This window comes from Phalangium opilio, unplaced genomic scaffold, assembly GCF_054372755.1.
Source record: "Phalangium opilio isolate 3A_F unplaced genomic scaffold, DU_Popi_V2 ptg000209l_1, whole genome shotgun sequence".
Lineage (NCBI taxonomy): Eukaryota > Metazoa > Arthropoda > Arachnida > Opiliones > Phalangiidae > Phalangium > Phalangium opilio.
Window position 1 is genome coordinate 6,524,569 of NW_028324217.1, and position 20,583 is coordinate 6,545,151.

Consider the following 20,583-nt stretch of genomic DNA (forward strand, 5'->3'; position numbering starts at 1 on the left):
CCTGCAGTTATTGTAATTGTTTACTTCCTAGGCTAGTTTAATGGACTTCTAACAGAGTTTATGTCTATCTCATTGGGAAGCCAATGTGACAATCTTGTTCAAACGAACCTCAACCAGCAATTTTACCCTTCAACACAAATTTCTTGGAGTTGGTCGTGGACTGACTCTAAGAGACTTCTGATTTCACCAGCACTTGAAGAAAATTTACTAAACAAGATGATGCTTCTGGGCTTTCGCTATTTCGTCAAATTAGGGCACTTTTACGAATGTTTTGCAGCAAATGACATGTTAATGGGTGGTAGTTATGTTTTACTCGAAAACCCACCACCATTAAAGTGCTAAATCTTAGTCACTAATTTATAAATATGGAATTTTCGAGAATAGATAGGAAAGGCTTCATCTTTTGACAACTTTCTAAGTGCCCAATAATTTTTCTTCCATTTGCATATGCCTATGTCAAGTGGTTGCTTAGCATAATTCAAATAACTTAATAATATATAGTTTTTAAAAGCAATTTAACAAACCATTTTTTCTTCAGTTCTAAAATAAAACTTATCTACAGTCCATCTCACAAAAGACTAAATAATTCTTGAGGAGTTATTTTTTATTAATATTTGGAAATTCTCTAAACAAAAAATATAGTTTTGAACTTTGAAATTTAAAATACACGAAGATATTTGTTTTAACAAAGCTAATATAGATCAAGTTGAGAAAAAAATTCAACCCTTGTCAAAGACGAAGAGTTAAATATTTGAATTTAAAAGTTCAAAGATGTGGTCTTCAGCAAATTATTTAACTCTCTCATAATTGTCCAAAATTCTAAAAAGTAAGGTAAATACAATTTGACACTTCACTAGTGAACTACAATTTGATGATTTACTAGTTAAATAGCCTATAACATGACACATTACGATTACTAGGTAAATACTATTTGATACATTACTTGGTAAATACAATTTGACACTTTACTAGGTAAATACAATTTGACACTTTACTAGGTAAATACAATTTGAAACTTTACTAGGTAAATTCAATTTGAAACTTTACTAGGTAAATGCAATTGGACACTTTACTGCGTAAATACAAATTGGACACTTTACTGGGTAAATACAAATTGGACACTTTACTGGGTAAATACAAATTGGACACTTTACTGGGTAATACAAATTGGACACTTTACTGGGTAAATACAAATTGGACACTTTACTGGGTAAATTCAAATTGGACACTTTACTGGGTAAATACAAATTGGACACTTTACTGGGTAAATACAAATTGGACACTTTACTGGGTAAATACAAATTGGACACTTTACTGGGTAAATACAAATTGGACACTTTACTGGGTAAACACAAATTAGACACTTTACTGGGTAAATACAAATTGGACACTTTACTGGGCAAATACAAATTAGACACTTTACTGGGTAAATACAAATTGGACACTTTACTGGGTAAATACAAATTGGACACTTTACTGGGTAAATACAAATTGGACACTTTACTGGGTAAATACAAATTGGACACTTTACTGGGTAAATACAAATTGGACACTTTACTAGGTAAATACAAATTGGACACTTTACTAGGTAAATACAATTTGACACTTTACTAGGTAAATACAATTTGACACTTTACTAGGTAAATGCTGACTTAACATTGATATTGCTGCTTGTTTGTGTCCAATCATGTGTTCACCTTTTTCTATGCATCTCTGTTATTTAAAGAAATTAAGAAGCATAACATAATTTATGTTATGCGAATTCTAGTAAAAAATTTGCCACATCGGGCATTTTGTTCCTATATAGAACCAAGAAGTGATATCTAGTTTATTAGGGAGAAGTTATAAATTCGCCATATTTCCAGCTTTATCTCCAGTCCAAACGTAGGGCCGGAGTTAATCCCCGCCTCTAAATTACAACCAGCATCTTTTTGGTTCTTGAAAACTCACGTCAGCACGACGCGAATGACGAAAATTACGTATTTTCTGACTGAGGAGAGGCGAAATAGCCGGCCTCCTTTTACGCCCCCCCCCCTTGTATTTTCAAAGGGGGACTGGGACTATGGAGCGCGAATACTTATCTTATACCTTCTCCCTAATAAACTAGATATCACTTCTTGATAGCACCCTGTTGATTTTATGACGTAGTGAAAGAGTTTCTTCAGTGTTCTTATCTTATTGATTCTAACCCTTAAGTATGATAGTTTTTTTTAAGAAAAAAACTTTAAAATTATTTCAGTTGAAAGCTTGACTCCTTCGCGTTCAGATTCTCTCCGCTGCGTGTTAATTTTAATTAATTCACAATGACGATTAAAGGTAAGAATTAATTACGCTACGCTTTAATGAACTGTTTTGTTAAACTTGGTTTTTAATGCGTCTTAGTCTACTTAAAGACAACATAGACCGTTATCCTTATCTTAAATGTCAAAAGTTTAAAACCATTTGTGTTATTGCTACGTTGTACAAGAAAAACAAGGGGATCCGTTTAGCGCTTCAGCTGATATGAGCAACGAATTAGTATTCTAGAACTTTCAGTTTCGCAAGTTGTAAACGTAGTTCACGTCATTTTAAATTATCAGTGTCCACTAAGTAATGTTTTTGGAGGGAAAATGAAGCTTTCCCTGAAAGTGCTAGTGCAGTACGGCAGTTAGATCTTCTCAGATATTGTACGTGTGCTAGCAGCCAATGAAAAACGGTTAGAGATTAAGATGGTGGTAGAGTAACCTATCTCCATTAAGCACTCGTGAGACCTTTCAACGTAGCTGGTCACTCGCAGATTTCATGTACAGCAATTACGGGTTACGTGTAATCACTGCCTAAGGGTAGGGCTTTTAAATATAGCATGTAAACTCATATAACACGGTTTATGTGCACTGACTCCTCGAAAGTACCTCTTACCTCAATCATAAGTTTATAAGATATCTTCCATAAGTTTGTCACTGGTTACTGAGATCTTCTAATGAAGTGACGTAGGTGAAACGTCAAAGATTCGAGGTAAAGGGACGCCTGGTGAGCCGCTGTTAAAGGCTTAGTACAGACTAAATAGGAAGATGGACTGCAAAACCGAGTGTAGTCAATTCACGCTCTCAGTAAGTCTTTGGCATTACGAAGTATAGGTAGTATCATACTTTTGGAACATATCTTATAAACTCGGTGTTTCCAAACTATGTCTGCCGACATTGGAATTATTAGAAAACTATTAAAAGAACCAATCGGCTGCCCTTCGAGTCAAATTAATACAAAATAAGAATGCGATGTTATGAAGAACTAAAATTCATTTCACCCTTCCTTGGGTTGTGGGTCGGACTGAAGTTACCATCTGCTTTCGAATATTTATTTGCAATGTCTTATTAGTTTGCTTTGCTCTATGGGTCATTGCTTTTACAGGTGAGGTTACTGATAAAAAATAAACATTCTGTGGCTTCCGCTTGAGTACAATTGCATGTAAAAATCGGCAACCCGCGCAACACATTTAACTATGGCCACCGTTACTTTTGACACATATAATTCAACAGAAAAACTCCTTAATATTCCGGAAGAATTCCGTTATGAACACATTTTGATGGACGCCCGTTCATTAAGGACTGAAGTGGCTACTCACATTTTGTCGCAACACATGGACATCCACGATAGAGACGAAGACCATATGACTCCTTTATTATGGGCCTGCAAGGTAAACCTACGGGAAATAGCTCTTGCTCTTATCGACAAAGGCTCTGATGTCAAAGCGTTCGACCTCACGCGTACCACCTCCCTTCACTGGGCTGCCCGTTACAACGAACTGAAACTAGCCGAGACCCTGATAGAAAGAGGGGCTGAAATCAACGCCATTAGCAAGGGCGGATGTACGCCGCTGATGACTGCGTCCGTAAACGGACACGAAGACATGGTAATCCTACTTTTGAAACACGGAGCCAACGTTCACAATATCGAAAGCTCGGGAAAAACCGCCTTGCAATGCGCCTGCGAAATGGGGCACTATTCCATTATAAAACTTTTGTTGATGCATGGTGCCAATGTTAATGTCAAGTGTTTCGAACTCAGGAGGACCCCCTTACATCGCGCGTGTATTTTAGGGGATATTGACGTTGTTCGGTTGTTACTCGATGCCGGAGCGGTTCCAAACGCACAAGATGAGTGCGATTGGACGCCGTTACATTATGCTTCCATTAAATTGGATGGCAAGGATTTTGTTCGACTTCTTTTGAAAAGAGGAGCCGATCACAGCATCAGAGATGATTCTAATAGGACCCCTTTGATGTTAGCGTCTGAATACAGAAATACAGCTATCATAAGCACGTTCTTTCAGCATAATATTTCGTATAGCACACCAGCACCTACGGATGGTGAGAGATACGATTTGACAGTGTCCGTGGTGCATACAAGGCATAAGGGTCTCTTTGACTATCTTAGACGTAAACTATTGACGTGTATCGCTGGAAGTCCCGTTTCGCCCTAATTTTTTAATTACTAAAATCATAATTATCGTGCAATATCATTAGGAGTTAAATTGACTTTATTGGGAATAGACCGAAACCACAAAATATGAACATATATTTTTTAATCGATTAGAACTCTTCAAAGTTATAATTAAGTTAGCAAACTTAACTAGATTTTATTAGAATTCCTCAATTTAGGAGTTACGGAATTACTGTAGTCAATCAGAACCTCTTAAAGGGATACTAAAAGTCACTAGAATATTTTTAGAATGAAAATTACAACCGAATCTACAGTCTTTACATTTTCATCTAATTGACCTTCGTTTGAACGTGGTCAATTTCAGTATCATCTGTAAAGAAATCTAAGTTAAATTTTGATGACCACGTCTATCATTTTAATAAATTAGTGAAGTATTGAACATAATAATAGTGACATATTGAACATAACAATCTAATTTCTGAGATGAAGATGCAACTTGAATAATTAGTGTTTTCTAATATATTGCGCATTTGGTGATCCTTTTAAAACATATCTGTGCTTGTATATTTGACTATAAGTTAGCTTTGACTGTTTGAAATTAAACTTAACAGATGTCGCAAGTGTCGCTATTCAATAGTGGTAATGTGGTATCGGTCTATTGCTAATAATAAGGGAGGATTTAGTCTCAAAGAAAATATTGAATTCAAGGACCGCCTGATTCCAAGGCTTTGAATATGTGTATTTTTATTAATTTTAATTCTTAAGTGACGAGTGACCTTCACAATCTTTTGCTTTAATATGTAACGAAATGTTTTATGACTTGATTTATTTTAAATGGTAATTGCGTACTAGATAGTTTTATTGCCTAATCATTAGTAATAAACATAAATGATTTATATAAATAATTATGTTTGTAGATTCATTACATGACAGGTTTTTTTCACTTTAGTTTCCGTTTCAAAACACTACAAATTATTATAGAATCTATATATATAAATACATATAAAACGATTTTAGTAACACTAGAGGAGTTACTCAAAGTTGGGTTCGGTTATAAATGAAAAAATATTTCTACCCGATATTTTTAAAAAAAATATCGGTTCATTTTTAACCGATACCGATATATCGGTTAAAGCCAAATATCGGTACCAATACCGATATGGGATCGGTATCGGCCCATCTCTACAACTTATATTATAGCATCTATTTTCTTATTTATTTTATTATTGATATCGGTTAATATATCGGTATCGGTTTAATATCGGTTTATTCGAAGGATGGGGTAAAATATCGGTATCGGTACGTATCGGTTTCCCAAGTATCGAATGATATCGGTATCGGTTAAAACTGGTATCGGCCCATCTCTAGACATCACAAAACCGCTCTGAAAAAGTACTTTTGTTTTTCATGGGGAGCAACAGGTCTTCCGAGCTAGAGTAGAGAGATGACTTGGATGACGTATCAACAAAATAAGGAGTGATCTAGGAGCGCTCCCAGGCGACCCCAATGGAAAATGCAATTAGAGAGTCAGTCAACTCCACCTCTCGATCAAGGGAGTATCTAGTGGCCTTCGTTTAAACTAAACCACAGACAAGACTTGCTTTAGTTAAAGCTATACACGTACGTTGGAACTTTGGTCATCGGGATAGAAACTCACACAAAAGTCGAATTTTAAATCTCCCAGAATACTGAAAATACACTTAATATTTGCACTAAATGAACCCTTGGTCATTTTTATCTAGCTTCCTTTTGATTGAAGTTCAGATAAGAAACTAAAAAATATATCTTTCGCACATGTACTTTCTTGGGGAAACAGTGAAACACAACGTGACTGATAAGATAAGTTGTTCGGCGTACTTCCCAGAAATTGATTTCTTTAAAGGATTTCTGCTATTAGGTTATTTAGTTCGGTCTACATTTTCAGTTTCAGAACACGCTCTTTGCCTCGGTTTAAGGCTTAATTTACCACAGCTAATAATTGAGGTATGTAAAAATATCAGAAGTACGTAGATTTCTTCTTCTTGGAATTTGTAGCAGGTTATTTTCTGGGCCTTTATGCTTGAATTAAAGGGAAGGTGGTTTTGAAACCGTCACCCTTGACCTAATGATTAATGTATTTCAACTTGGAAAGCAAGTGATATTGACGTATTAAGCGACCTGCGCCGCGACACCCTTGACCTATGAACTCTAGTAGACCAAACTAGGGTCTGCTGTTGTCCTATATATGTGAATAGCCAATAAAGGAAGGCGTAGCTGGGGGTTTTACAAAGTTTTAAGCCCTTTGCTTTACCTTCAAACAAATATTATTATGGGGTCTACGGTCTCGTAAAGATTCCAAGTAGAAGAAATTAAAGTACTCCTGAAGAATTATGCGTAACTGTCTGTTATGGTTTAAAATATTTAAAATCCAACATTAATTTTAATTAATGCAGGCTGGTACTAGAAGGTCCCATGCAATCTAAAGGTGTTAACCATACTAATAAAAATGGCGGAAACGAACGAGTCACGACTGTATAAGGCCGTCAGTAAGGGAAACATCAATGAGGTTTTAAAGTTACTCAACGAAAGAGTGAATATAGAAGATACAGTTGAGTATGATGAATGTACGCCTTTAATCCAAGCTTGCTATGTTAATGAAACGAATATTGCACTTGCCCTAATTGAAAAGGGCGCTAATGTAAACGCGCGTAATAAAAATGGCTACACCGCAATAATGCACGCGTCTAGACATGGAAACACCATATTAGCCACTTCACTAATACGTAAAAAAGCTGATTTAAACGCAGTCAAAATAGATAGAGACACTGCTTTGAATCTAGCGTGCAAAAATCGGAGGGCAGAAATGGCCTCTATTCTTATAGAAAATGGTGCCAATGTGACCCTTCGTAATAAGGACCACCGCTCTCCGTTAAGTTTGGCTTGAGAGAATGAACTCTTCCCGGTTGTCGTATCTTTATTGCACAATCGAGCTGAAGTTAACGAAATCAATGGTTTAAATAACGAAACGGCGTTACATTATGCTGCGGTAAAAAATCATAAGGATATCATCAGCGTGCTGTTACATAATGGCGCTGATATGAATGCTTTAACCAAAAATGGCAAGACACCATTACATTTGGCTTTCGAAAACCATAGAACCGACGCCGTTGAAGTAATACGAAGATACGCCGAGCTATGCGCTAACACACCAAAATTAAACCCAAGTCAGAGTTCGACTTCAAAGAAAGTGGAAGATGCAGTCAAATCAAACAAATATGTCGAAAAAGAATTCGAAAAGGTGAATCAGAAATTAGGCGAATTAAAATTATTAACGGGCAGCTTCGATAAAAACTTGCAAACAATATTAACGCGGTTGGAAACGAAAACGAAATCGAATGATCAAGAAGAAGACGCCGTTGAAGTAATACAAAGTTACGCCGAAAGATCCGCTAACACAATAAAATTAAACCCAGGTCAGAGTTCGGCTTCGAATAAATCAGATGATGTCGTCAAAACAAACAAAAGTGTCGAAGAAGGATTAGAAAAGGTGAACCAGAAATTATTACAATTTGATAAAACTTTGCAAACAATGTTAACACGATTGGAACATTTGGAAACGAAAGCTAAATCAAATGATCAAGAAAATTTTAAAAATGTTTTGGAAATTGCAGGAATTGAATCGAAAGAAAACGAGGATTTAAATCTAATTTTGACAAAATTAGCTGACATTTTGGGTTTATCTCTGCAAGATAAAGACAACATCATCAGCGTACATCGACCAATTAAAATTTCACCTGCCACTGGCAGTGCCTGCGCTGCTACTAATTGCTCAAACGTGATTGAAGTAAAGTTTCGTACTTTGGAAACAACTCAAAATTGGTTGAAAGCATTCCAAGAAAAAAGGTCTTCAGGAATCACGTCTTCGGCTTTGGATCCTTCCTTGAAATCGGTGAAGATTTTCGTCAATCAGAAGTTAACGCTTTACAACAAGAAACTTTTGCATCGCGCCAAAGAATTCGCTAAAGATAAGGGATATAAATTCGTTTGGGTTCAAGATGGCAAGATACTTTTGCGTAAAGACGAAAACAGTCGCGTCATTAGAATCAAACGTGACTCGGATTTACCGGCCTAACTATAGCATCAAGTACATAATTATTTTTCAGATCAAATGGTTCAATAAAAATTGTAACGTAATGAAAATAATTATAATCTATTTGATTTTATTTGTATAATGCATTTGAATTAATTTAGGGTGAATGAAAGTGACACAAAAAAATCTAAAAGTCGCTTTATATTGATTAAATGGCATTAAAATCATTAGAATTGCAACGTAAAGGAAAAAATTTAAAAATCTATATAAAATTATTTATATAATATACATGAATTGATTTTGTTAAAGGGAGAATGAAATTGACTCAAGATAATCTTAAAGCAGAAGTCCATAACCCCCCTCGAAGTACTGAGATGTAACGGTTTATACCCTGGCCGTCTTCAGTGTGGATATTTTGTTCCAACCCCCCCGTTTTCCGACTAGTTTTGGGGAAATATTTTCCCCCCCTTTCAAGCCGGGCTTGGCGCCAAAAATATTTCTGAGAGGGTGGTTTTTTCACGAACGGGGTGACGTTGGGTAGTATTGTCCAATCGAAACGTTCCCTTCTCTATCGTTTCCTCTTGCCACTAGTCCCTACCACAAAAAATGGTATACGGGGGGGGGGGGAAGGAGTAGAATAAGGCTTGGCGGGAGAGTTCCACAAGTGCTGTTTTTTTCATGTACGTAAAATCTTAAATTTTGGATTTTTTATCAGCTTTCGGCTATTTTACCTCTATATTTTTTAATATATTGCTCATATTCAGAAGACTAAATTAACTAAGTTATATAATATTCTTCATAAAATGTTTTGATCTTAACTTAAACGATAAAAAAAGGTTTTTTCGTATTTAAAAAAAAACTACCGGGTCCCTAACCCTAATATCCACGCGTTCTGGGGAATTTCCGTTGTCATTTTTTACATCCTCTCAGACACGCCCTCTGTTCTTATAGGCTCCCTTATGTTCGGGAAATTCAAAAGCCAAAAAGAAACACCCCTTTAGAGACACTTTTTCTCTCTTGGAACCGCCACTATCGCACGGCTCTCTCAGACACGAGAATTTGTGTGGTGGCGCTAGCGTCGCGTTGTTTGACTGAATTGAGCCCTGAAGAGGGTATGGGGGAAAGCTTGATTTTTGTACTCCAAGTGTGATGGACTCCTGCTTAAAGTCACTTTTTTGGGAATAGACCGAAACTACATATTATGAACAATTTTCAATCGATTAGAACTCTTAATAATAATTTATAATTAAGTTACAGAAAATCAAGTGATTTTTTTATCGATTCTTCTACTAATTATAAGACCAATGTGCATAGTGAAGCATTCAGGAAATACTTCCGAGTGATTTTAAAATTTATTTATTTACAAAATTATCGTTAACATAATTTTCTTTTCTAAACTGGCTTTTTAAGAACGCTGAGATTGGCCGCATGGTAGCAATTATTTTATCAACCATGCGGCGCAACTTACACAAAAATATGAAATTAGTTTAAATTTTTTTTAATTGACTGCTAATCGCAATCCTATGCATCCCTGGATAGATGTAATTTTAAAAGTAGGAATGGAGTACTGTTAGTGATTACTTCAGTCCGACTCATAGCCCATTATAGAGCCCCTCCCTCCAACACGTAACGAAAATTGAATTAAATTAAATTAAATTAAATTATTGGCTCACTTAAATTACGCTTCGATGACGTTGCCGACGGGGACGGCGAAAAATAAGCACGTTCTTTGTCTGGAAGGGGGTCCGGGACTATGAGGCGCGCCCACATTACTCTGTTCTCCATTCCTACTTCTAAAATTACGTCTATCCCTGGTAGAACTAATTAATGCTGTCAATCTACTGTAATTGTAGATTATTTAATAATAAAAGCCAGATACGACTTAATCTGATTTTTCAGGAAAATATCTCTCAAATTCTTATTAAAATCTTCAACGGAAGTTTTATAGGTACGGTATTGATTGGCCTCCATAGAGCGTCCGGTTGTAAGTTTAGATGAGAATGGTGTTTCCAAGGTTGTAACATTTCGATGCAATTTGATATACTTATTATTACTTTATACCTCTCCGAAGACGATGACGTCACGGTGAGGTATTACACTGGACTTGTCTGTGTGTGCGTCTGTCACCGCTTTCGAGTGTAAACATGTTCGCAGAAAGCAATTTTTGGCTTTATGATTAAGAAGTACGTGGCGATCGGGCTAGCGTTACGAAAAACGTCTAACCTCCCAATGGCAGGGCTTCCACGCCACGCAATTTCGGGGTTTCTTATCATTTAACGTGAATGAATCGCCTTAACTACCCTAAATTTCAAAAATATTGTTAAAGAGGCATACGCTTGAATTCAAACGTCAACAGTAGCTATGTTTAAAATGATTTTAGGAGTAAAGTTTCTAAAAACGATTTAACTAGAATTAAGGTAAATTAATGACGATTATATCAATTATATTTATTTAATTATTTAAGAAAAACCTCTTAATTGCGTCTCGACTCGGAGAGGTTTATTTTGGTTTTCCAACTTTCGTTCTTTCTGTCGTGGTACTCTCCTTTAAAGTACACCTACTTATATCAGAAAAACTATGCGTACATGTTAAAGCTCTTAAGAGAATGGTTGGAAACGTTAAAAGCAATAAACGATATAGAACTTAATGTATTGGACGCACGATTTCTTAAAAGGTCACACTCAGATATGAACCCAAAACAGAAAAATCGAACGTAAGGTGAAATAAAACCTAAATAAAGTTCCTTTCGCAATGCAATTGCAGCCGTCGCACCTAGAAAAGTAAAGTAGGTGTACATGAGTATACTAAATTAATCTAAAGAAGGCATGAAGACATGATGAACGGCGAAATTGCAAAATACTACACCACAGTCTTCCGTGAAGTGAGTTGCAAAACTTTAATTTCAAAATTCTTCCCACTCTCCAAACAGTGTTAATTTTTGAGTATGCCAATCCCATGATCTTTGAAATTATTAAAGGGTATGAGAAGCTTCGTTTGAAAAACCTCTGATTTATATAACAAAAGATAGAATTAATTTCTGTGAATTCAAAAATATCAAGCTTTTAATTCTTCGATTTCTGGTTATTTGGCAATATGCATTTGAAAATGCTTCATATGAAATTATTTGAAATCCACTTTTTATGAAAGGCTAAAGCGTTTCCCGTATAAATATATTTTTTCACGTGAGATGGTGCCACTCTCTCCGCTACCAGACCAAGAGTTTAGACTGCGAGAAGCTCGAGACGCGTATAGGATTCCCGCGCTTTTTTTTTCCTCACGTCATAGTGATGTCATCAAACGGGCGAACAAGCTCGACAAGACAAAATTATTGATATATAGAAACTGAGTTTCCGTGATTTTTTCAATGGATTTTAAAAATAGAAACGTTGGTTCAATTATATTTAAAACTTGATATTTTGAAAGTGGAGACTTGAAAGTGCACCATTATACCACTTTCGTGGTAAAATATGATATGAAATTCTAAATTCGCATACCCTTTAAGGTTATTTTTATGATCTGTTTTGACCATGCCCTGGTAGAAATTCACTCGCAGTACATTATATTTGTTACCAGAATTCACCATATGTTATTGTGAAAGATCAAGGAGAGATAGCTGGCTATATGATAAAATTCCTCCGTGTCCTAAAACGTTTTGACAATATCAAGTAATAAAATTTTGAGTCAGTTTTCACGTTCTTTTGCAATCCAATAACCACAATCCTGAAAATATTTTGACAGCGTTACTACCATCCCCAGTACAGAACCAATTTGGGGTATGAAAGTTGGTAATTCGTGGAACGGGGTTCTCGGTATGCTCCAGAGAAATGTGAGTCGTATAATAATTCTAAACACGCGACCAGCAAGTTCTTCCTATTGTAATACAATGAAAACTTTCCTAACACAGGAACAAGATTTTGCTTTAAACCCGCTGACCCTGTTAAAAGATCGGTTCAATACCTTTCCAACTTCACACCCGTTTTTGATTATGAAGACGCAAATATTATTCGGGACGAATCAATCGAACGAAAATGATATTTATTCTGTTATTGACAAATGGGTAAGTTAACAAAACTAATTTCTAAATAAAATTGTAAAAGAAGTTGTAAGAGCTGATAACCGCACGAACTGCTGCAGATAAGTTTAATATTTTGACTTCAAATTTGCGACCATACCAGGGATAGATTCAATTTTAGAAGTAGGAATGGAGAACAGAGTAGTCTGGGCGCACGTCAAAGTCCCGGACACCCTTCTCCGGGACGGGGGGTGTGAAAGAAGAGGCGGGTCATAGCGACAGAGGTAAAAAATGAACTACGTATTTTTCGCCGTCCCCGTCAGCAACGTCATCAAAACGTTTCTTAATTGTGCCAATAAGATAATTTACGTGTTGGAGGGAGGGGCTCTATACTGGGCTATGAGTAGAACTGAAGTAAATACAAAACTTTCTCCATTCCTACTTCTAAAGTTAAATCTATCCATGACCATATTAAAAAGTGTCGAAAATTATAGTTGATCTTTGGTTAATGTAGATAGTTTTGGTTCTTTGTGGTCTGGCTCTGCTGATTTACATGGTGGGGAAACTGAGCTCCAAATACTTAAAAGTGAAGTCGGATCTTCCTTCCTTGTTTTTGTTGCAATGCCTTCTGGGAACGAGTAAAACCGTTAAAAGAAACTCTCCGTCCGTTTTAAAATGATAACTGTGTCTTCTATTAAGGTCCCCAAAATTTGAAGTGCGAGGGAGTCACTCGGTTTCTTTCTATCGTGTGGAGTCTGGCTTCATTCGTAGTACTGGTGTTCGTATCTTCGGAAATGACATCGCAGTTTTCGAACAAATCGAAAGCCCTACCTTTCGATAAGATAGACGATATATTTAACTTTCCGCATGCAGATCCTTTTTTGATGAAAAGCGGTGCAGTTTATAGTTATATTCAGGTAATGTTAGAAAGCAATGCGGTTTATGAACATACACGGTTAGTGTCTTACAGGATGGAACCTTTTACTGAGGTGGCCTAGTTATATAGACGCTTCATTAAAGCATAGCGAGGGTCTAGTGAATCCCCTACAAGGGGACTTTCCTCCTGAACTCCGGGTTTGGCTTGGCAAAGGCTAGTGGGCGGGATTTATACATGCGCTTATAAATCCCGCCCACAAATGTCTCTAGCGTCGCCAAGCCAAAACTGGAGTTCGTAAGGAAAGTTAACATGTAGGGGATCCACTGCAGCCGTGCTATGCTTTAAATGAAAAATTAATGAACAACAACGCTTTTCCACAATCCTTTCTCTTGGGAAATTAATGGATTTTTGGATACACGGCAAAAGATACTTACTAAATTATCGATTTTGAAAGAAAATTTGGCGACGAGGTTAGCCACTAAGCGTGTACGATATTTACCATTAGGCTTAGAAATTAACAGCTTAGAGCTTACTTGTTCTTCAATTTGTTAGTGCTAAAATTGGAAAAATTGCTTTTGTGACGGCATGTCTCCTTCAACGCCCTTCAATTATTATGAGAAAGATAAAACAATATTGACTTTTTTTTAATTTTTTGTTTAGAAAAATGCATGGACTAGTCCCGCATTTGCGGAAGTGACAAAACGAGCTGACGCAAACCCACATACGTGTTACCAGAAAGTAAGCAACTTATTTAAAAATGCGAATATTCATGCGGGAATCGAAAATCGAGAGAAGTTCATCATCTCGTCTGACAGTATTCTGTGGAATGTAATCACGACGAGATACGCTAAATCAGGAATTTGTAAAATGAAATTAAGCAAACCTTTAATGACAGCCTATAAGGCGTTGTATTTCAGAAGAAACATTTCGCAAACCTTGATTGAGACAGTCAACAAAAGGTTAGTTTCTAATTTAAAGTTCCGAGTTAATTATGGTGGTGTTAAATTTTTCATTTGTTAGATTACGCCAGCTGACTGAGGGTGATTGCTACGAGGACCTGAACCCATCTCTCAAAAAGGAATTGCATCCTTGTCAGACAGTCGAAACACTGGATGCTTTCGTCGTAATTAACGTGGAAGCTTTTAAGGCCATTTTCCGTGTCTGTATTCTGGGCTTTTCCGCCTCCTTCATCATTCTCTTTTTCGAAATATACATCAATACGTTGAAAGTTAACATGTGTTCATCTTAATATATCTACTGCGTCTTTGAAAGAAAATCTGACAACGTGAGCATTTCACAAGTTAATTTATTTCAAAATTCTCCAGGAGAGTACTCGCTACATTTTTTATAATACTAATTTCACTCGGTTGAAATTTGCGCAAAAGTATAACTTCGCCGGGCTCATCTTGTTCTAAAAGTACAACATAGTATACATAGGATAGCATTAAAAATAGATATTGTAAGATAAAATTGAAATCACTTTTCCGAGGGGGAGTCACTTGAATAATCAGGTGTACAAAACCGCAGAAATCGATTACTTGATTTTTAGAATTCTTAGAAAATCATCGGTAATGATAATTATTTTTGTGGGTATAAACAACGGTAATCAAAAATTTCCTATAATTACTGGAAATCACGTGAAATCTTGAAAAAATCCGTAATAATCACATGGTTTATTAGTAATCTTTGGTAATCACCTCGGTAATCACACATTTCATGAAATAATCGCACATAATCAATCGAGGAATTCGAAAATACAAAATTAAAATCGTTATCAGTTGAAATGGAAATAGTCACTCTATAATCACTGCATTCATCGTAATTCAGGAAGAATACAGCGGTAATCAAGCAATTCACTAAAAAAAAAACACCGAAATTCATTGGAATACAAACAGAAATCACAAGTAATCTGCGGCAATAACGGGAAATCAGTCTAAAAATTCTGGAAATGTTGAAATCTCGTGGAGAAATTTCAACATTTGTCATTTCAAATCACAACTAAAATTTTAAATTCTGCACATACTTGAATGGACACTCGCGGTTGACGTAACAATTGGTTCATTTTGAAACGCGCTTGGATTTACAGTTTTACTGTTATTTTTGAATTGGAAAGCGATCATTTCCTGGAAAAAATGTTTTAAGAAAATATAGTAATTGGTTCGTATTTTTGGAAAAACAGTTTGTGACACGCCGCCATATTCACTAATGCCACAAATTAAATAAAAGTAAAACTCTTATGAGAAAACTCGTGAATTAGGTCCAAAAACGCATATAGTTTTCATCCCAATGGTTCTGTTTGCGTTCGTATGCGAGTATAAACAGGTCCCTTCAAAATAAATTCAACCCATATCAAATAAACATTAATTTTGTCTCGCAATATTTAGGAAGAGAATTAGAGGGTTACGTTTTCATATATTTTAACTGTAATTTACTAATGGTAAATATTATAATTTTCAAGTATTGTTATTCGAACATATCATATATATATATGTATAGTATAATTGATAAAGTCTTTTTTTAAATACTTGTATGTTTGTTCTTCATGCATAGTTGAAATTCATTAATTTTCCAATTTGATTAACCAAATTGCGTGCTTGTTATCAGGAACCTTAGCGGAATAAGGTTCATTAGATGTGTTTTAAGTTGAAATATCCTCAAGGTTGGGTCCGAGAACCCCCCGCCAGAGTCTTATATATATTTGAGAAAGTGTTTTGTTTGTGTGAATGTTTGGTTTTATTTACAGAAGCAACCCCATAGCAAATCTGACCAAACTACATGGCTAATACCAGTAGCACTAAGGCAAGGTTTCAACAGTCGTTTCATTGAGTTTTTCAAGGTTGGTACCGACAACTCCAACCGTTAAGCCCCGTTGCATTTTAGCATCATGATTTACTTTTAGCATCGTTATATTAAAATTAAAGTTGTAAATCAGGATCTAAAATCAAGGGGTCGGTCATTCATGAAATCCCGTATGCTACCCAGCGAAATCCAACTTAAGAAATCCAAAATCAATGCCGATTTCGAAATCCCATAAAAGATACGAAATCAGCAACGAAATCACAAAATCAGTAAAGAAATCACAAAATAAGTAAAAAAATCACAAGATCAGTAAAGAAATCACAAAATCAGTAAAGAAATCACAAAATAAGTGAAAAAATCACAAGATCAGTAAAGAAATCACAAAATAAACAAAGAAATCACAAAATCAGAAGCGAATCACAAATTGGTAAAGAAATCGCGAAATCCATTACAAAAGAAATCACAAAATCCGACGAAATCACGGGAAAAAATCGAAAAATCCGGCGAAATCACGGGAAAAAAATCGAAAAATCCGACGAAATCACGGGAAAAAAATCGAAAAATCCGACGAAATCACGGGGAAAAAATCGAAAAATCCGACAAAATCACGGGAAAAAAATCGAAAAATCCGACGAAATCACGGGGAAAAAATCGAAAAATCCGACGAAATCACGGGGAAAAAATCGAAAAATCCGACGAAATCACGGGAAAAAATCAAAAAATCCAACAAAATCACGGGAAAAAGTCGAAAAATCCGATGGATTTCATCAAATCCGACGAAATAAAATGAAATCCTGTACACTTTTTCAAAAACGTCCGACCCCTCGTCTAAAACAGAACATCATGCAGATATACAAACGGGTTTGAAGTCATATCTACAAAGACCTACGTTCTGATAAAAAAAAACTCAAAAGATGAGCTAATCGGTAAACGCCCCATAATTTGATAAGCTTAAAATAACCATATTTTTGTCTACATTAACATTTTGGAGAAACCGCGGTGCATTGGCTGCAACTTCATTTATCGCAGCATCGAAGCAAATAATTGAGGTATGTAAACATTTTCATAGTTGTCTGTTTTTGGTTCAATATTTTAAAAATCGAAGTCCAATTTTTAATCAATGCAGGGTGGTACTTGTATGAAGGTTTCAATACAGAATATAACGCCTGAAACCTAAAACGTTAAGCGTATCTACTAAAGATGGATCAAAAGAAAGATAGACGACTGTATAACGCGGTTTGTAGAAAAAACCTCGATGAAGTTTTAAAGTTGATCAACGAAGGAGTGAATTTAGAAGACAAATTCGACGATCATGAAAGAACGCCTTTAATCCTAGCTTGCTATATTGATGTTACGACTATTGCTCTAGCTCTAATTGAAAAAGGCGCTAATGTAAATGCGCGTAATAAATATGACAATACCGGATTAATGTTCGCGTCTTTCAGGGGAAATACCTTAGTGGCCACATCGTTAATACGTAACAGAGCTGACATAAACGCAGTTAACATATATGAAGACACTGCATTAACCATAGCGTGCGGAAACCAGGCTGCAAAAACGGCCCTTAATCTTATAGAAAATGGTGCCAATGTGAACGTAAGAAATAACAAGTATATGTCACCATTACGTTTGGCGTGCAAGAACAATCTCACGGACGTTGTTGTATCTTTACTACATAATGGAGCTGACGTTAACGAAGTTGATAAGGATGAAAACACTGCTTTACACCTGGCATGCAAAAATGGAAAAAGTGGCATGGCTCTCATTCTTATAGAAAATGATGCCAATGTTTATGCGCGTAATAAGGAGAATCGGTCGCCATTAAGCTTTGCTTGCGAAAATAATCTCATCAACGTTGTTGTTTCCTTAATACGTAATGGAGCTGACATTAACGAAGTTGATAAGGATGGAAACACTGCTTTACACCTTGCCTGCAGAAATGGAAAAAATGACATGCCACTCGTTCTTATAGAGAATCGTGCCAATGTGAATGTGCGTAATAACGAGAAACGGTCGCCATTAAGCTTTGCTTGCGAGAATGGTCTTACCAGTGTTGTTGTATCTTTACTACATAATAGAGCTGATGTTAACGAACTTGATGAAGAGGGAAACACTGTTTTAAACCTGGCCTGTCAAAAAGGGGAAAGAAGCATGGCACTTACACTTATACAAAATGGTGCCAATGTGTCGCTTCCTAATAAGGCCGACCGCTCCCCGTTAAGTTTTGCTTGCGAGAAGAATCTCGATGACGTTGTTGTGTCTTTAATACATAATGGAGCCGAAGTTAACCAAACCAATGGTTTAAGTAACGATACGGCGTTACATTATTCTGCGGCAAAAAATCATAAGAATGTCATCAGAAAGTTGTTACAAAATGGGGCTGATATAAATGTTTTAAACAAAAATGGCAAGACACCATTACACTTGGCTTTGGAAAATCAAAGTACCGACGCCGTTGAAGTAATACAAAGTTACGCCGAGCGATGCGCTAACACAATAAAATTAAACCCAGGTCAGAGTTCGGCTTCGAATAAATCAGATTATGTTGTCAAAACAAACAAAAATGTCGAAAAAGGATTAGAAAAGGTGAACCAGAAATTATTTCAATTTGATAAAACTTTGCAAACAATTTTAACACGATTGGAAAGTTTGGAAACGAAAGCTAAATCGTATGATCAAGAAAACTGTAAAAATATTTTGGAGATTACAGGAATTGAATCGACAGAAAACGAGGATTTAGATTTTATTTTGTTAAGATTAGCTACAATTTTGGGTTTATCCCTGCAAGATAAAGACAACATCATCAGCGTACATCGACCAATTAAAATTTCACCTGCCACTGACAGTGCTTGCGCTGCTACCAATTGCTCAAACGTAGTTGAAGTAAAGTTCCGTACTTTCGAAACGACTCAGAACTGGTTGAAAGCATTTCAAGAAAAAAGGTCTTCGGGAATCACGTCTTCGGCTTTGGATCCTTCCTTGAAATTGGAGAAGATTTTCGTCAATCAGAAGTTAACGGTTTACAACAAGAAGCTTCTGCATCGCGCCAAAGAATTGGCTAAAGATAAGGGATATAAATTCGTTTGGGTTAAAGATGGCAAGATACTTTTGCGTAAAGACGAAAACAGTCGCGTCATTAGAATCAAACGTGACGCGGATTTACCAACCTAACTATGGCATCAAGTACATATTATTATTTTTCAGTCCAAATGGTTCATTACAATTGTAATTTAAAGAAAATAATTAAAATCTATATAAAAATATTTATATAATGCATATGAATTGATTTTTGTTCAAAGGATAACGAAATTGACTAAAAATAATCCTAAGATAGATTAGATAGATTAAATACATTAAAATCATTCGAATTGTAACGTAAAGAAAATAAATAAAACATTTATTATATTATTTCTTCAATGCGTATGAATCGATTTTGTTTCAGTGAGAATTAAACTTACAGACAATTAACTTAAAGTCGCTATAGATTTAAAAAATAACATTAAAATCATTAAGAAAACTAACCAAAAAACATACAGTTTATTTTAATTACTGTAGATATGCTAAGCTTAAGGACATAGAGTATTTAAAAAAAATGGCCCAAGGAAACTCTAGCCATGGTTACCTCAAAAATAAAAGAGCGCGCTCTCAGCTGAAAGCGTCAGCGTCACGTGGTGTTAAGGTAGCTTATAAACCAGAAATTATCGTAATCTTCTTAGAAAACAAATGTTTTTTCGAACTGAAATTCGAATTAAACGATTCAAAATTCTTTAGAAAGTGGTATCAATTTATTCTAAAAGACTCTGTTATTAAATTAAGCCTTAATTTGAATTAACGCGAATGAAGCTAAATTGACCATTCAATTAATTACTTACAGAGAAATTAACACACAGGCTGAATGGCGGCCTGTTAGGTCATTTCCCTTGTGCCAAGAGGACACGCCAGACGGGGCCCGAGTTCACTACACGACTCGCGCTGCCTCTAGCGGTGCTTCATTCGCCTCTGGAATAAATGGAATGGTCTATTTATACCATTGTATTATCTCAGATAAGATATTATAGAAAAACGTCTCGATTTGGACTAAGTTCGAAAAACCGAACGATAAGACTGAGGATTATTAATTCATTGAAGTTCAGGTATTGTAAAATTTATTTTATGATGCAATATCAGCCCAAGACGAGAAAAATAAATAAAAAATAGATACACGTTGTCTTAAATAGTCCAAGCAAAGATGCTAGTGAATTACTCCCGAATAGTCTTCGAAATTATGAATATTTTAATCTAAAGAATTTTTAGAGACTTTACTCAGTCTTTATAGAGGTTCTCGAATTTATCTACCTGGTAAATCGGTTCTTATGGCAGAAACCGGCGGAAGGAGCCGCGTTACCGAATTTGTTTCCTCCGCGTATG

At 35.8% G+C, this 20,583-nt stretch overlaps 4 protein-coding genes across 7 annotated transcripts; all 4 read left to right on the top strand.

Moving 5' to 3' along the window:
- The first annotated feature begins 2,185 nt into the window (after positions 1 to 2,185).
- LOC149618716 (uncharacterized) lies at positions 2,186 to 5,324 on the top strand. 3 transcript variants are annotated; one of them, XM_089854100.1, is made up of 2 exons: positions 2,186 to 2,316; positions 3,516 to 5,324. In XM_089854100.1, the coding sequence occupies exons 1-2, from the start codon at positions 2,304 to 2,306 to the stop codon at positions 4,457 to 4,459; spliced, it is 957 nt and encodes a 318-aa protein (XP_089710226.1). In that variant the 5' UTR covers positions 2,186 to 2,303; the 3' UTR covers positions 4,460 to 5,324. The 3 variants fall into 3 exon arrangements, with proteins under 3 accessions (XP_089710226.1, XP_089710227.1, XP_089710228.1); XM_089854101.1 differs by lacking the exon at positions 2,186 to 2,316 and adding an exon at positions 2,441 to 2,822; XM_089854102.1 differs by lacking the exon at positions 2,186 to 2,316 and adding an exon at positions 2,876 to 3,387.
- Positions 5,325 to 6,326: 1,002 nt separating this feature from the next.
- Positions 6,327 to 10,379, top strand: LOC149618717 (uncharacterized). The gene is made up of 2 exons (XM_089853938.1): positions 6,327 to 6,402; positions 6,852 to 10,379. Exon 2 carries the CDS (start codon positions 7,496 to 7,498, stop codon positions 8,528 to 8,530), a length of 1,035 nt encoding a protein of 344 aa, XP_089710064.1. The 5' UTR covers positions 6,327 to 6,402; positions 6,852 to 7,495; the 3' UTR covers positions 8,531 to 10,379.
- A 1,545-nt stretch (positions 10,380 to 11,924) lies between these two features.
- LOC149618718 (uncharacterized) lies at positions 11,925 to 15,844 on the top strand. Of its 2 annotated transcripts, XR_016375135.1 has the most exons (8): positions 11,925 to 12,153; positions 12,227 to 12,314; positions 12,393 to 12,545; positions 13,015 to 13,138; positions 13,200 to 13,417; positions 14,038 to 14,115; positions 14,193 to 14,336; positions 14,398 to 14,480. XR_016375135.1 is itself a non-coding variant. In XM_089853937.1 (7 exons), exons 1-7 carry the CDS (start codon positions 12,110 to 12,112, stop codon positions 14,624 to 14,626), a joined length of 1,155 nt encoding a protein of 384 aa, XP_089710063.1. In that variant the 5' UTR covers positions 11,926 to 12,109; the 3' UTR covers positions 14,627 to 15,844. The 2 variants fall into 2 exon arrangements, 1 of the variants encoding a protein (XP_089710063.1); XM_089853937.1 differs by having other exon boundaries at positions 11,926 to 12,153; positions 14,038 to 14,336; positions 14,398 to 15,844.
- On the top strand, positions 14,628 to 19,830 carry LOC149618719 (uncharacterized). The gene is made up of 4 exons (XM_089853936.1): positions 14,628 to 14,662; positions 16,121 to 16,213; positions 16,277 to 17,225; positions 17,303 to 19,830. Exon 4 carries the CDS (start codon positions 17,377 to 17,379, stop codon positions 19,345 to 19,347), a length of 1,971 nt encoding a protein of 656 aa, XP_089710062.1. The 5' UTR covers positions 14,628 to 14,662; positions 16,121 to 16,213; positions 16,277 to 17,225; positions 17,303 to 17,376; the 3' UTR covers positions 19,348 to 19,830.
- The last annotated feature ends 753 nt before the right edge of the window (positions 19,831 to 20,583 follow it).

Bases quoted from the DNA above. Each gene is read 5' to 3' on its own strand.
- LOC149618717 (XM_089853938.1), top strand. From the start codon at position 7,496: ATGAATGCTTTAACCAAAAATGGCAAGACACCATTACATTTGGCTTTC.
- LOC149618719 (XM_089853936.1), top strand. From the start codon at position 17,377: ATGGATCAAAAGAAAGATAGACGACTGTATAACGCGGTTTGTAGAAAA.
- LOC149618718 (XM_089853937.1), top strand. From the start codon at position 12,110: ATGATAAAATTCCTCCGTGTCCTAAAACGTTTTGACAATATCAA. The intron at 12,154-12,226 runs GTAATAAAATTT...ATATTTTGACAG, and splicing joins AAACGTTTTGACAATATCAA to CGTTACTACCATCCCCAGTA. The intron at 12,546-13,014 runs GTAAGTTAACAA...TGGTTAATGTAG, and splicing joins ATTCTGTTATTGACAAATGG to ATAGTTTTGGTTCTTTGTGG.